Genomic DNA, 16,425 nt, shown 5'->3' on the forward strand with positions numbered 1-16,425 from the left:
TTTTTTTAAGTTTTTAATCACCCAGTGCTCATCCTCACAAGTACACTCCTTAATCCCCATCACATGTTTCACCCTTCCCCTTGCTACCCACCTCCTCTCTGGTAACCATTAGTTCCCTATAGGTAAGAGTCTGTCTCTTTTTTCCCCTTTGCTCATTTGTTTTGTTTCTTAAATTCTACATAAGAGTTTCTTCATCTCTTCTTCTTCTTTTTATTTTTTTTAAGATTTATTCATTTGTCAGAGCACAAGCAGGAAAGCAGCAGGCAGAGGGAGAAGCAGGCTTCCCGCTGAGCAGGGAGCCCAGTGCAGGGCTCGATCCCAGGACCCTGGGACCATGACCTGAGCCAAAGGCAGATGCTACACCGACTGAGCCACTGAGGTGTCCCTTCTTCATCTATTAACATCAGATACCTTTGAGAGTGTATAATTTGGCCTTCGGATGCTTACAGAAATTAGATTGGCCTTATAAATTTTGTATGAAAAATTCTGGTTTTATATTTAAGAACAGAAGTTTATCTAATATTTACTTCCTAATTACAGTTTCTATAACTGTACTTTTGCACTCCCCAAACTAGAACTCAATTTTTAAAATTGATTTTTTTTTTAATTAAAGTAACATACATACATGTTTTAAAAAGACAACACTTTGAGGCTATCTTATCCATCTTTGTCTATGATTTCTATTTCTGGTAGGCTGCCATTTTCAACCCAGTTAGCTGTTTCTTGTGCTACATATCTCCACATTTCTGAATAACGTGCTTCTGTTACTATTTTTATTATGTCTTGATTCCCTGTCAGTTAGATTTATCTACCATACTCCTCACCCACAATACATTCACTTTGTCTGCTCTTTCTTTCCAATATATATCACTTGGGTGGCTCAGTCGTTAAGCATCTGCCTTCGGCTCAGGTCATGGTCCTGGGGTCAAGCCCCGCATTGGGCTCCCTGCTCCGGGGGAAGCCTGCTTCTCCCTCTCCCACTCCTCCTGCTTGTGTTGCCTCTCTCATTGTGTCTCTGCCAAATAAATAAAATCTTTAAAAAAAAATAAAATCAGTGATCAGTGTTAACATTACCATGCCATGTAAATGTTATTTACATCTGAGTCATGTAATATAATATGATTATGTTTCCTTTTCATACAACTTTTATTTTTCATGGAGACATTAATTGCCTCATTTTTTTGTGTCTTTGTATGTGTGCACGTAATTTTCTTAGTACCTCTCACTAAACTCTCTGTTGATCGCTTGACAAAACTGTAAAATCCTAAAACTTCTCTCATTGTAGTACTAAGTATCAGGTAGTTGTCTCTTTTCCATTCTTCCCCCACTGGGAGACATCCTCCAAGATCACTCTTGCTTCACTTTATATTCAGTACCTCTGGGCCATCTTATTCAGGCCTGAGAGTGCTGAGACTTCCCTTCACCCTCTTCCTGGGAATTTCCTTTGCCTCTTCTCTGTATTGGATTACATGTTTTCAGGATCTCATGTAGTTTCCTGAAAATGGGCACATTAGAGGTAAAGTTTCTGAGACCTTGCATGTCTAAATATTTCCCATTTTATTTGTTAGTATAGCTGAGTGTAGAGGTCTAGGTTGGAAATCATTCCATTCCTTGGGGTTTCAAAGGTATTGCTACATGTTTCAGTGTTCTTGTTAAGAAGTCTGATGCCAGGGGCGCCTGGGTGGCTCAGTCGTTAAGCGTCTGCCTTCGGTTCAGGTCATGATCCCGGGGTCCTGGGATCGAGCCCTGCATCGGGCTCCCTGCTCCGCGGGAAGCCTGCTTCTCCCTCTCCCACTCCCCCTGCTTGTGTTCCCTCTCTCGCTGTGTCTCTCTCTGTCAAATAAATAAATAAAATCTTAAACAAAACAAAACAAGAAAGAAGTCTGATGCTATTGTGACCTGATCCTTTGTATGAAGACTGTTGCTTTTTCCATCTGGCATTTTTTAGGACTTTCTCTTCCCTGATGTTCTAAAAATTTCATGATGATGTATGTCAGAATAAATCTATTTTCCTTCCATTCTTCTGGATACTAATGGGCTCTTTTAGGCTAGAAACTTAAGTTCTGGGAAGTTGAAAAAATAATTTTTATTTAGCAGTTTCCTCACCTCCATTTTCTATTGGTTGTTTTCTACCATATTTTTATTTTCTAAGCTCTTATTCTCTCATTTTCCTTAAAAAATTTTTTTTAGGTCTCATTCTTGTTTCCTGGATTTATTATTTCCTCTTACATCTCTAAGAATTTAAATTATGTTTTTGTAGGTTTTTTTTCCTCCCTCCTTCCAAATTCCTTTTTCTGTTTTTTTAAAGTTTTTATTTAAATTCCAGTTAGTTAACATACAGTATAATACTAGTTTCAGTTGTACAATTTAGTGATTCACACTTACATGCAACACCCAGGGCTCATCACAGCAAGTGCACTCCTTAATCCCCATCACCTATTTATCCTTTCCCACTACCCACTTCCCCTCTGGTAACCATCAGTTCTCTGTAGTTAGAGTTTGTTTCTTGGTTTACCTCTCTCTCTTTTTTTTCCCTTTGCTTGTTTGTTTTGTTTCTTAAATTCCACATGTGAGTGAAATCATATGGTATTTGTTTTTCTCTGACTGACTTATTTCACTTAGCATAATACTCTCTGGCTCCATCCACATCATTGCAAATGGCATGATTTTATTCTTCTTTATGGCTGAATAATTATTCCATTGTGTATACCACATTTTCTTTATCCATTCTTCAAGCACTGGACCCTTGGGCTGCTTCCATAATTTGGCTATTGTAAATGCTGCTATAAACATATCATTTTATATGCGTGTATCCCTTTGAATTAATGTTTTTGCATTCTTTGGGTAAATATCTAGTAGTGCAATTGCTGCATTGTATGGTAGTTCTATCTTTAACTTCTTGAGGAATCTTCATACTGTTTTCCAGAGTGGCTGCACCAGTTTGCATTCCCACCAATGTGGAAGAGGGTCCCCCTTTCTCCACATCCTTGCCAACACCTGTTGTTTCTTGTGTTGTTGCTTTTAGCCATTCTGACAGATGTGAGGTGATATCTCATTGTAGTTTTGATTTGTTATATCACAAAGCTGTAGTGATCAAAACAGCATGGTACTGACATAAAAATAGACACATAGATCAATAGAACAGAATAGAAAACCCAGAAACGAACCCACAACTATATAGTCAATTAATCTCTGACAAAGCAGGAAAGAATAACCAATGGGAAAAGGATAGTCTCTTTAACAAATGGTGTTGGGAAAATTAGACAGCAACATGCAAAAGAATGAAACTGGACCAGTTTCTTGTATCATACACAAAAATAAATTCAAAATGGATTAAAGACCTAAATGTGAGATAAGAAACCATTAAAATCCTAGAGGAGAACACAGGCAGCAAACTCTTTGGATATCTGCTGTAGCAACCTCTTACTAGATATGTCTCCTGAGGCAAGGGAAACAAAAGCAAAAATAAACCACTGGGACTTCATCAAAATGAAAAGCTTCTGTACAGTGAAGGAAACAATCAGCAAAACTAAAAAGTAACCTTTGGAATTGGAGAAGATATTTGCAAATGACATATCTGATAAAGGGTTAGTATCCAAGATATATAAAGCACTTACAAAATTCAACACCCCAAAAACAACCCAATTAAAAAATGAGCAGACCGGTCCACCTCTCGAGGCAGGAAGTGCCGGCCACCGCCGCTGTCGCGCCACAGCCCAGCCATCATCGCCGTCGCTCGTCATCTCACGCAGGGCAGCCCGGGTTCTGGTGTCTGGCGGCGAATTAAATAGCCACCATGTCGAGCAAAAAGGCAAAGACCAAGACCACCAAGAAGTGCCCCCAGCGCGCAACATCCAATGTATTCGCCATGTTTGACCAGTCGCAGATTCAGGAGTTCAAAGAGGCCTTCAACATGATTGATCAGAACAGAGATGGTTTCATTGACAAGGAGGATTTGCATGATATGCTTGCTTCTCTAGGGAAGAATCCAACTGATGCATACCTTGAGGCCATGATGAATGAGGCTCCAGGGCCCATAAATTTCACCATGTTCCTCACAATGTTTGGTGAGAAGTTAAATGGCACAGATCCAGAAGATGTCATCAGAAACGCTTTTGCTTGCTTTGATGAAGAAGCAACTGGCACCATCCATGAAGATTACCTGAGAGAGCTGCTGACAACCATGGGAGATCGCTTTACAGACGAGAAAGTGGATGAGCTGTACAGAGAAGCGCCTATCGACAAAAAGGGAAATTACAATTATATTGAGTTTACGTGCATCCTTAAACATGGAGCAAAAGACAAAGATGATTGAAAGAACTTTAGCTAAAACCTTCCAATTGCTTTGTCTTACTCCGTTTTATTTCCCAGACACTTTCCCCCACCCTCATAGACCTGTTGCATGCAACTTAGTTTCACAGCTTGGCCTCTTTTTTTGATGTATTTATTCTAGACCTTTCTGCCACTTAGCACTTGTATAATCAAACTGCAAATAGGGTTGAGGTTGTAAATTGTGCTGAAAAAGAGATTGCGAATAAAAATCAACAAATGTGAAGGCCCAGGAAAATACATCCGGTATTTCTGGTTTTGCTGGATTTTTACACTTTTATATAATAAAAACACTATTTTGAAATAAAAAAAAAAATGAGCAGAAGACATACATACACATATTTCCAAAGACATACAGATGGCCAACAGACACATGAAGAAATACTCAACATCACTTATCAGGGAGATACAAACCAAATTCCTTTTTCTGTTGTTTTATTTTCTTTTTAAGATTTAATTTATTAGAGAGAGAGCGCTCTTGCACAAACAGGGGGGAGGGACAGAGGAAGAAGCAGACTCCCCAGTGATCGCAGAGCCTGACTTGAGGCTTGATCCCAGGACCTTGAGATCATGACCTGATCTGAAGTCAGACACTTTACCAACTGAGCCACCCAGGCACCCCACTTTTTCTGTTTGTTTTAGTCTCTGACTTTTATTTAGGAGGCTTTCTTCAAGTATCTGGAAATCTTTGACTATCTGTAAAGAGTGAGGCATAAAGAAAAAAAAAAGCTGACTGGGAGGAAGGCTATGTATATAGATGGATCTGTCTCCATGATAAAAAGTGATTAAGGGGAAACATTGTTTTATTGAAGACTCTCAACTGTCAGTTTCTGTTAGTCTTTTCTCTTGGGCCAGATAATTTTCCTAAAGAGCAATTCAAGTTCCTGCCTGGGTTAATGTTTAAGTATAGCATCCAGGATTCTAGAACTCAGCAGGGGAAAGCTACTTGACATCCCACCATAAAAATTTTAATCTCCCATCCAGAAGAGCTTCTCACTTCCTCCTTTCAACTATGCTTGGTGACATTGAGTCCCAGAGCCTCTGAATAAATGGCTTCAGACAGTTACTTTGGGGTCAGTGTGGGTCATTTGCCAAAAAAATAAATATTAGAGATTGAAAGGATCAATTTAGTTTCTGTTTTATATTCAGAGTAAACTTTATTTGAATTTCTATTCATACAGCTCATCAGAACATTCGGTCATTAATCCACCTCTTGGAGATTCTTCAGGGAATCTATCAAGGTCAAGAGGGGAAGAGGTAATACTTTGGGGAAGAACTTTTCATTATTATTTTTATATATACCTGGAGATATTGCTAAGGAATTCTCAATTCATAGAACCATTTTTAGAAATAATCGTTATTGTTAATGATGTTATTTGTCTCAAGGTAGTTGAGCTTTCACTGGATAAGTTGCCTCAGAAAATATTTGAAAGTATTCATTTTAATGGCCCAGGAGCAATCTTGGCTCATGAGTTGGGGCTGTGCACTACTCTCTGGTCCCTATGGTTAATTTGTTCAGATATTATTGGTATTTCTTTTGGGCTTCTCTTCGATACAGTTGTTTTTTGCTTTGGAACCAGACATCCTTCCCAAACTATATAGCTTCATTCTATCTTATTTTCTTTAGCTCAAATTTTAACCTCATAAACAACACCATTATTTCAGATGTTTATGGGGCCTAACAGGTAACATAAGTGAATAAAATTGACTTATGTGATAAGCACAAAAGAGTATTTGTCCCTTGCACAAAGAAATATGCTTATCTAGTATTTCCATTTCTTTTGGTTTTCAGGAAATTATAGGAATGTAGATTTTTATGCGAAATCTATTTTAAAAATAGAACAAGTTTCTTAAAATATTTACACACACTAAAGGAGCAAATAAAGTTAATTGGTGGCTCTGCCACATCTGTTCTAAAGCAACCCTTAGTAATTATCATTAGTGTGCTATAGGCCATTTAATCACTTAGTCATTTCCCTCTCTTTTTCTCTTATCTACCATTGCTGTTCATTTGGCAGTCACATTTCTTGTATGCGGGTTAATGGAAAATGTAGCATTTCTAATCAAATAAATTCAAATGAATAATAAAATAATTTAATTTGGTTATGTAAGACAGACATGGTATGACCTATCAGGTTTTCCCCTTATTCCCCCATGAAGATGTATTTATTGCATGAATACATAAAAGTTTGTGTAGGGAGAGGCATAATCTCTTTATTGATATAGTCACTATGGGTCCTAGAGCTGAAGTGACTTGCCTTTGTGTGTGTACTTGACCTCCATACTTCCCAAGGGCAGGATTTAGTTAGGTCTGTTGACTACACCCAGTTCCAGGTCCAGTCCATTGTGGTCAGGATAGCAGGGTAGTTTCAAATGATATTAATAGCACTTATACCTGCCTTATTGTGTGTGGATAGTCATGACATCAACCCTTGCCAGATTTGAAACTCCAGAAAGAGTTCTTGCTTCTTTTATTTTTTATTGATCCCTTGCCTTCCCTCAGCCCCAAGCAATTGCTCATATTATATGTTTGATGTTTTTTGAACTTTTTGAATTTGGAAGCATTAATAACTCTTTTTTCATTCTTCTGTTTCTGAGTTAAAATCCATGAAAAATATGTGAAATGGAGACTTTTTAAAAAATAATAAGGTTTTATATAGAACTGCTTCAGCTTGCCTTCCTCAGAAGACGACAGATAAGTTGACAGTTTAAAATAAAAATGAGGTTCAAATTAAATGTGATTAAAATCATTTTTATAATTTTAAAAGTATTTTACAATTTCAGTTTGAAATATTAAAGTATTCATTGCTGGAGATAATGGTAAACTATCCTCCCCCACCCCCACCCAAGTGGAAGTGGATTGAGTAATAGTCTTTTATACTTCCTACTTTCAGAAACACAAATGATATTATGTTAATTTTATAAAAAATATATATGTGGGCTGTTTTTTTCTTGATAAAGATAACTTTATATGAGAATGCATAGCCTTATGTTTTGTCATAGTAAGCAAAGAAAAACTTCAGTGGTTATGAGCTTTCTGAACTTAGTTCAGCAATGGGCAGCAAAAAGGAAAAATTTGGGTTAATTTGGATTTGTCATTTAAAATAATACATGATTATAGGTAGTGAACATAAAGTGATAAAGTGAATAATACTGTTCAAATGAATTTAAAATGGGCTAAAGATGAATTCTTTCAATTTCATTTTTTTCATAAGATGACTTTCATATTTATTCTTTCCACAGGATGACAAATCAAAAAAGCAATTTGTTTGTATTAATACCCTAGAAGACACACAAGCTGTTAGAGCAGTGGCTTTTCATCCGGGTGGTGGTTTATATGCTGTAGGTTCAAATTCAAAAACTCTGAGAGTATGTGCCTATCCAGAAGTAATTGATCCAAGGTAAGGATAGGTGGTTTGTACTGTCATTCTTGCTTTAGTTTTTAATTTAGTTATATTGGTTCCTTTTTCAGAATTGCCGTTAAGTAGTGTTTAATTTTTTTTTCTTTTTATTAAGCTTTTAAATTTTTATTTTCAATGCTTAAGAAATATACATAAGAATCGTTGACTAATTTTATTTATTTTATTTTTTTAAAGATTTCCATTTATTTATTTGACAGAGACACAGCAAGAGAGGGAACACAAGTAGGGGCAGTGGGAGAGGGAGAAGCAGGCTTCCCACTGAGCAGGGAGCCCAATGCGGGGCTCCTTCCCAGGACTCTGAGATCATGACCTGAGCTGAAGGCAGACACTTGACGACTGAGCCACCCAGGGGCCCTAATTGACTAATTTTAGAAATTTTTGTCATAAAATGTTTTGATTAGGTCATGAGTTAGATATGCAACTAAAAAGAATCTTTTGATCTGATGTATTTTCTAGATCAGTATTAAGCACCTTCTAGGTATTGGCTATTTATCAGTCTTCTTTTTCTGTTTTTTAATTGTGAAACTTTTCAAACATATACGAAAGTAGAGATTAGTACAGTGAAATGAAGTAATTGTCAAGATTTTTGTCCTATTTGCTTCATCCTTTTTGTTTGCTAAGGTATTTTAAGGTAAAATTCTAGATATGTCACTTCACCCTTTAGGATGAATCTCCAAAAACATACAATTTTCTTAACATAGATTTGATGTTATCATATCCAATAATTTCTTTAGTATCCTAATATTAGTCTGTGTTTTAAAGTGCAGGTAAGATGCTCTTACTCCACTAAACCAATGTTTGACTCCCATTAAAAGCCACACTCTTGAGGAGCATGGTTATTCAGGACATTCCACAGCCATGCCTGCAGCTCCTCACCTACTACAGTGTCCATCCCGCTCAGTCTCCAGAACACCTTGGGCTTCTCCCTGCTCGCCCCACAGACTGTTTCTCATACTGCACAGTCAGCTGGCACTTTCCCTACTATATTTTATCTTCACTGGAGCTATTCTCCTGCCATCATCTTTTTCTGTAAAAATTCTTCCTGTCCTTTAAGACCTAGTACTTTGTACTGGACCAGAACACTTATACCTGCCTTATTGTGTGTGGATAGTCATGACATCAACCCTTGCCAGATTTGAAACTCCAGAACGAGTTCTTGCTTCTTTTATTTTTTATTGATCCCTTGCCTTCCCTCAGCCCCAAGCAATTGCTCATATTATATTTTTGATGTTTTTTGAACTTTTTGAATTTGGAAGCATTAGTAACTCTTTTTTCATTCTTCTGTTTCTGAGTTAAAATCCATGAAAAATATGTGAAATGGAGACTTTTTAAAAAATAATCTTATTTCCTATGTGGTCTGAAATAGGAGTTAGGTTAGTCTAATAATAGTTCATAGTTTTACTTTTGGATTTTAAATATGCTTTAAGTTTATTTCTTCCAAGATTTTGAAAATTGTTATTGACATGTTGTCTGATACTTTTTTGCTCCCTCCCTCAAAAACATAATATAGAACTTCATTAACTTTAGCAAGCAAGAAATTGAAATGTCTTTCTGTAATTTTTCTTTTTAGTGCACATGACATCCCTAAGCAGCCAGTGGTACGTTTTAAAAGGAATAAACATCATAAAGGATCCATTTACTGTGTGGCCTGGAGTCCTTGTGGACAGTTATTAGCAACAGGATCAAATGACAAATATGTCAAAGTTCTGCCCTTCAATGCAGAGACTTGTAATGCAACAGGTAGGTCCCAAGTATGTAAGCAGTAGCTTACCAGTGTATTCTTAATGTTTTCCCTGTGTTGTATCTTTGATATATCTCTGTATTATTTTCAATATAATCTAAGAATATAGCCTTGAGAGTTTTTTTTAATATTATAATTGCTTAGTTGCCTTCATAAGGCATGATTCTTTAGTAAGTTCTTATAGTTGTTGTGTAATAATTAGAAAACTGTTGTTATCAGGGACACCTTGGTGGCTCAGTTGGTTAAGCCCCGGCCTTTGGCTCAGGTCATGATCTCAGAGCCCTACATCGGGGTCCCTGCTCAGTGGGGAGTCTGCTTCTCCCTCTTCCTCTGCCATTCCACCTGCTTGTGCTCGCTCGCTCGCTCTCAAATAAAATAAATAATATCTTAAAAAAATTATTAGTAGTAGTTTAACTACTAACAGTGCATCAATGAATATGTTACAGAGTGTACCTGTCTTCTCTTTCATTTCTTTAGAAGATAACTATGTATAGCTCTGTTTTAGGTATGATGATAACTGAATCAGTATTTTGATTTCTTAAAGTTCTTTGCTGGGGTGCCTGGGTGGCTCAGTTGGTTAAGTGTCTATCTTCAGCTCAGGTCATGATCCCGAAGTCCTGGGATCGAGTCCCGAGTCAGGCTCCCTGCTCAACTGGGGAGCCTGCTTCTCCCCCCAGCTTGCCCTCTCTGTCTCAAGTGAATAAATAAAAAATCTTAAAAAATAAAAAACCCCAAAAAAAACCTTCAAGTTCTTTGCTCAGTAAAGTGAAATTGATTATAGTATTAATCCCTAAATGAAACTATAAACCACACCTCTTTACCATTATTCTTGCTTAGTTTTGAGACAGTTTAGCAATCTCAAATTATCACAGTAATGAGCAGCATCTTTTTTTTAAATTCTTATTGTTGTTTCAGGACCGGATCTGGAATTTAGTATGCATGATGGGACAATTAGAGACTTGGCATTTATGGAAGGCCCAGAAAGTGGTGGAGCTATTTTGATAAGTGCTGGAGCAGGGGATTGTAACATTTATACAACTGATTGTCAAAGAGGACAGGGCCTGCATGCTCTGAGTGGACATACCGGTATGCAATAGTCTTAGATGCTACTTTTCTTTTTGTTCAAGTTGTGCTTTTTCTCCCTCTGCATTTTCATTAATGGGGTATATTTTATCAAAAGGGACTTCTTCAAGACAGGAAATTTTTATTTTAAAAATTTAAATTGGGAACTTTGGATAACAACACGGATAAACAACATTTCCCTGGTGTGCTAAATCCTTTGCTTATACAGATAATTCCTTAATTTAATCTTCACAACAACCTTATACATCCCGAAGTTTTATCTCTATCTTACACATGAAATAAACAAAACTTGAAAAGGCAAGACCTGACCAGTATCTTACAACTAAACATGGCAGAACTGAGATATTACCTCAGGTCTGTCTCTTGCAAAGCCAGTGTTCTAGTAACCCCACCTGTGCTTTGCCATAATTTGCTATAATTTAAAATGATAATATTTTTTCAGTACTAATTATGATAGCCTGAAATATTGAATCACAAAACAGATTGTTTAGTATGGTTTTCATGTTGTGGATTTTACTAAATTTAATTTTTTGAAAATTGCCAATATAGGGGTGCCTGGGTGGCTCAGTCAGTTAAGCGTCTGCCTTTGGCTCAGGTCACGATCTCAGGGTGCTGGGATCGAGTCCCGCATCAGGCTCTCTGCTCAGTGGGGAGGGGAGTGTGCTGCTCTCTCTCACTCTCCCTGTGTGCTCTTTCTCTCTCTCACAAAGAAATAAATAAAATCTTAAAAATAAATAAAATTGCCAATATATTTGATACATGTGGAAAATCTCTACCAGTCAGTGTATTTGATTAACTAGATCATCACATGCCCAATAATGAGGGGCCTTTGAATGTGTTAAGGAAAAGTACTGTTTGTTTCACAGTAGTAACTGAGTATATGATCTTTTATAGGCCATATTTTAGCACTTTATACCTGGAGTGGCTGGATGATTGCGTCTGGTTCCCAAGATAAGACTGTCAGGTTTTGGGATCTTCGGGTTCCAAGCTGTGTTCGTGTTGTTGGCACAACATTCCATGGGACTGGTAGGTTTTTGGAATTTAAATGAATTTATATGAGAAAGAAACTTTGTAAAATGCACTTATCTACTTCCTCTCCCCTGCAACACATATGTTAAAAAAACAGGAACAAATAGTAAATACTTGGTATTTCATTTATTACCTTAAATTCTTTCAAAATACTTCCATCTGTTACTCTCTTTGTATAAATAAAATTCAGCTTAGGAGACTGAAGCCCGGGGAGATAAAGTATCATGCCCTAATTATTATGTTAGCAGGGCTATTTTATTTTATTTTTTTTCCTTTTTTTTTATTATGTTCAGTTAACCAACATATAGTACATCATTAGTTTTTGATGTAGTGTTCGATGATTCATTAGTTGCTTATAATACCCAGTGCTCATCACAACATGTTAGCAGGGCTATTTTAGAACTCAGACCTTTAAAAAAAAAAAAAAGTCTTTTTTTTTTTAATACATAGTGCAGAAATTGAAATTAAACAAAATCATTTTCTTCCTACTCCTGTTCCTTGGTGTCTTTCCCTAAGGGACCAGTTTCTTATTTATTCCTTTATACATAATCTGTAAGTATATAAACAAGTTTGTATATATCATAATCTTCTGTCTTCTTTAAACATATGTATACATGCACACAGAAATGGTAGCATATAATACATGCCTCACATTTTAAACATTTTAAACTTAACAATATACCTTAAATTGTTCCATGTAAACTGAAAATACTGCTCTTTGTGTTGTATCACTTTTTAAAATAGTGGTATTTAAGAGTGTTTCAGTATCATGCCATTTATTTTATTTTAGACTCCCTTTTCTGCCTCTGTGTGGGGGTGTGTGTGTGTATCTCTACTGATGAATGGATAAAGAAAATGTGTGCATATATATATATTTAATACACGTGTATTATATATTACACACACACACACACACACACATTTTCTTTATCCATTCATCAGTTGATGGACACCTTCCATAATTGGAAGTCCAATGGATACCTCTATAATTTGGCTATTATAAATAATACTGCTATAAACATATAATCTTTTTTTTAAATTTTTTTATTGTTATGTTAATCACCATATATTACATCATTAGTTTTTGGTGCAGTGTTCCATGATTCATTGTTTGTTCATAACACCCAGTGCTCCATGCAGAACGTGCCCTCCTCAATACCCATCACCAGGCTAACCCATCCCCCTACCCTCCTCCCCTCTAGAACCCTCAGTTTGTTTTTCAGAGTCCATCATCTCTCATGGTTCGTCTCCCCCTCTGACATACTCCCCTTTTCTTCCTCTCCTGTTATCTTCTTCTTTTTCTTTTTTCTTAAAATATGTTGCGTTATTTGTTTCAGAAGTACAGAACTGTGATTCAACAGTCTTGCACAATTCACAGCGCTCACCGTAGCACATACCCTCCCCAATGTCTATCACCCAGCCACCCCATCCCTCCCACCCCCAACCACTCCAGTAACACTCAGTTTCTTTCCTGAGATTAAGAATTCCTCATATCAGTGAGGTCATGTGATACATGTCTTTCTCTGATTGACTTATTTCACTCAGCATAACACCCTCCAGTTCCATCCACGTCGTTGCAAATGGCAAGATCTCATTCCTTTTGATGGCTGCATAATATTCCATTGTGTATATATACCACATCTTCTTTATCCATTCATCTGTCGATGGGCATCTTGGCTCTTTCCACAGTTTGGCTATGGTGGACATTGCTGCTATAAACATTGGGGTACACGTACCCCTTCGGGTCCCTACATTTGTATCTTTGTGGTAAATACCCAGTAGCGCAATTGCTGGATCGAACGGTAGCTCTAATTTCAACTGTTTGAGGAACCTCCATACTGTTTTCCAGAGGGGTTGCACCAGCTTGCATTCCCACCAACAGTGTAGGAGGGTTCCCCTTTCTCCACATCCCCGCCAACATCTGTCGTTCCCTGACTTGTTAATTTTAGCCATTCTGACGGGTGTGAGGTGGTATCTCATTGAGGTTTTGATTTGGATTTCCCTGATGCCGAGCGATGTTGAGCACTTTTTCATGTGCCTGTTGGCCATTTGGATGTCTTCTTTGGAAAAATGTCTGTTCATGTCTTCTGCCCATTTCTTGATTGGATTATTTGTTCTTTGGGTGTTGAGTTTGATAAGTTCTTTATAGATTTTGGATACTAGCCCTTTATCTGATATGTCATTTGCAAATATTTTCTCCCATTCTGTCGGTTGTCTTTTGGTTTTGTGGACTGTTTCTTTTGCTGTGCAAAAGCTTTTTATCTTGATGAAATCCCAATAGTTCATTTTTGCCCTGGCTTCCCGTGCCTTTGGCGATGTTTCTAGGAAGAAGTTGCTGCGGCTAAGGTCGAAAAGGTTGCTACCTGTGTTCTCCTTTAGGATTTGGATGGACTCCTGTCTCACGTTTAGGTCTTTCAACCATTTGGAGTCTATTTTTGTGTGTGGTGTAAGGAAATGGTCCAGTTTCATTCTTCTGCATGTGGCTGTCCAATTTTCCCAACACCATTTGTTGAAGAGACTGTCTCTTTTCCATTGGACATTCTTTCCTGCTTTGTCAAAGATAAGTTGACCATAGAGTTGAGGGTCCATTTCTGGGCTCTCAATTCTGTTCCATTGATCTATGTGTCTGTTTTTGTGCCAGTACCATACTGTCTTGATGATGACAGCTTTGTAATAGAGCTGGAAGTCCGGAATTGTGATGCCGCCAGCTTTGCTTTTCTTTTTCAGTATTCCTCTGGCTATTCTGGGTCTCTTCTGGTTCCATACAAATTTTAGGATTATTTGTTCCATTTCTTTGAAAAAAGTGGATGGTATTTTGATGGGGATTGCATTGAATGTGTAGATTGCTCTAGGTAGCATTGACATCTTCACAATGTTGATTCTCCCAATCCATGAGCATGGAACGTTTTTCCATTTCTTTGTGTCTTCTTCAATTTCTTTCATGAGTATTTTATAGTTTTCTGAGTACAGATCCTTTGCCTCTTTGGTTAGATTTATTCCTAGGTATCTAATGGTTTTGGGTGCAATTGTAAATGGGATCGACTCCTTGATTTGTCTCTCTTCTGTCTTGTTGTTGGTGTATAGGAATGCCACTGATTTCTGTGCATTGATTTTATATCCTGCTACATTACTGAATTCCTGTATGAGTTCTAGCAGTTTTGGGGTGGAGTCTTTTGGGTTTTCCACGTACAGTATCATATCATCTGCAAAGAGTGAGAGTTTGACTTCCTCTTTGCCGATTTGGATGCCTTTGATTTCTTTTTGTTGTCTAATTGCTGTGGCTAGGACTTCTAATACTATGTTGAATAGCAGTGGTGAGAGTGGACATCCCTGCCGCGTTCCTGACCTTAGGGGAAAAGCTCTCAGCCTTTCCCCATTGAGGATGATATTCGCTGTAGGTTTTTCATAGATGGCTTCTATGATATTGAGGTATGTACCCTCTATCCCTATACTCTGAAGAGTTTTGATCAAGAAAGGATGCTGTACTTTGTCAAATGCTTTTTCTGCATCTATTGAGAGGATCATATGATTCTTGTTCTTTCTTTTGTTAATGTATTGTATCACGTTGATTGATTTGCGGATGTTGAACCAGCCTTGCAGCCCAGGGATAAATCCCACTTGGTCATGGTGAATAATCCTTTTAATGTACTGTTGGATCCTATTGGCTAGTATTTTGGTGAGAATTTTTGCATCCATGTTCATCAAGGATATTGGTCTGTAATTCTCTTTTTTGATGGGGTCTTTGTCTGGTCTGGTTTTGGGATCAAGGTAATGCTGGCCTCATAAAATGAGTTTGGAAGTTTCCCTTCCATTTCTATTTTTTGGAACAGTTTCAGGAGAATAGGTATTAATTCTTCTTGAAATGTCTGATAGAATTCCCCTGGGAAGCCATCTGGCCCTGGGCTTTTGTTTCTTGGGAGATTTTTGATGACTGTTTCAATTTCCTTAGTGGTTATAGGTCTGTTCAGGTTTTCTATTTCTTCCTGGTTCAATTTTGGTAGTTGATACATCTCTAGGAATGCACCCATTTCTTCCAGGTTATCTCATTTGCTGGCATAGAGTTGCTCATAATATGTTCTTATAATTGTTTGTATTTCTTTGGTGTTGGTTGTGATCTCTCCTCTTTCATTCATGATTTTGTTGATTTGGGTCATTTCTCTTTTCTTTTTGATGAGTCTGGCCAGGGGTTTATCAATCTTGTTCTTTCAAAGAACCAGCTCCTAGTTTCGTTGATCTGTTCTACTGTTCTTTTGGTTTCTAGTTCATTGATTTCTGCTCTGATCTTTATGATTTCTCTTCTCCTGCTCGGTTTAGGCTTTATTTGCTGTTCTTTCTCCAGCTCCTTTAGGTGTAGGGTTAGGTTGTGTATTTGAGACCTTTCTTGTTTCTTGAGAAAGGCTTGTATTGCTATATACTTTCCTCTCAGGACTGCCTTTGCTGCATCCCAAAGATTTTGAACAGTTGTGTTTTCATTTTCATTGGTTTCCATGAATTTTTTAAATTCTTCTTTAATTTCTTGGTTGACCCATTCATTCTTTAGTAGGATGCTCTTTAGCCTCCATGTATTTGAGTTCTTTCCGACTTTCCTCTTGTGGTTGAGTTCTAGTTTCAAAGCATTGTGGTCTGAAAATATGCAGGGAATGATCCCAATCTTTTGGTACCGATTGAGACCTGATTTGTGACCTAGGATGTGATCAATTCTGGAGAATGTTCCATGGGCACTAGAGAAGAATGTGTATTCCTTTGCTTTGGGATGGAATGTTCTGAATATGTCTGTGAAGTCCATTTGGTCCAGTGTGTCATTTAAAGTCTTTATATCCT

At 37.4% G+C, this 16,425-nt stretch overlaps 1 protein-coding gene and 1 pseudogene across 2 annotated transcripts in view; both read left to right on the top strand.

The window, feature by feature from the left end:
* Positions 1-16,425, top strand: part of WDR47 (WD repeat domain 47) — a 65,308-nt gene that overhangs the window by 39,537 nt on the left and 9,346 nt on the right. For both annotated transcript variants that reach the window (XM_028102071.1, XM_028102072.1), the window contains exons 9-13: positions 5,511-5,586; positions 7,573-7,730; positions 9,322-9,491; positions 10,408-10,578; positions 11,470-11,601. In XM_028102071.1, coding sequence (XP_027957872.1) covers positions 5,511-5,586; positions 7,573-7,730; positions 9,322-9,491; positions 10,408-10,578; positions 11,470-11,601 — 707 coding nt within the window. The remainder of the gene's footprint in view (positions 1-5,510; positions 5,587-7,572; positions 7,731-9,321; positions 9,492-10,407; positions 10,579-11,469; positions 11,602-16,425) is intronic.
* LOC114207982 (myosin regulatory light chain 12B pseudogene) lies at positions 3,741-4,645 on the top strand (annotated as a pseudogene).

This window comes from Eumetopias jubatus, unplaced genomic scaffold (genome assembly GCF_037043125.1).
Source record: "Eumetopias jubatus isolate StellerSeaLion01/CBP00866 unplaced genomic scaffold, mEumJub1_p1.0 scaffold_4, whole genome shotgun sequence".
In the NCBI taxonomy this organism is placed as follows: Eukaryota; Metazoa; Chordata; class Mammalia; order Carnivora; family Otariidae; genus Eumetopias; species Eumetopias jubatus.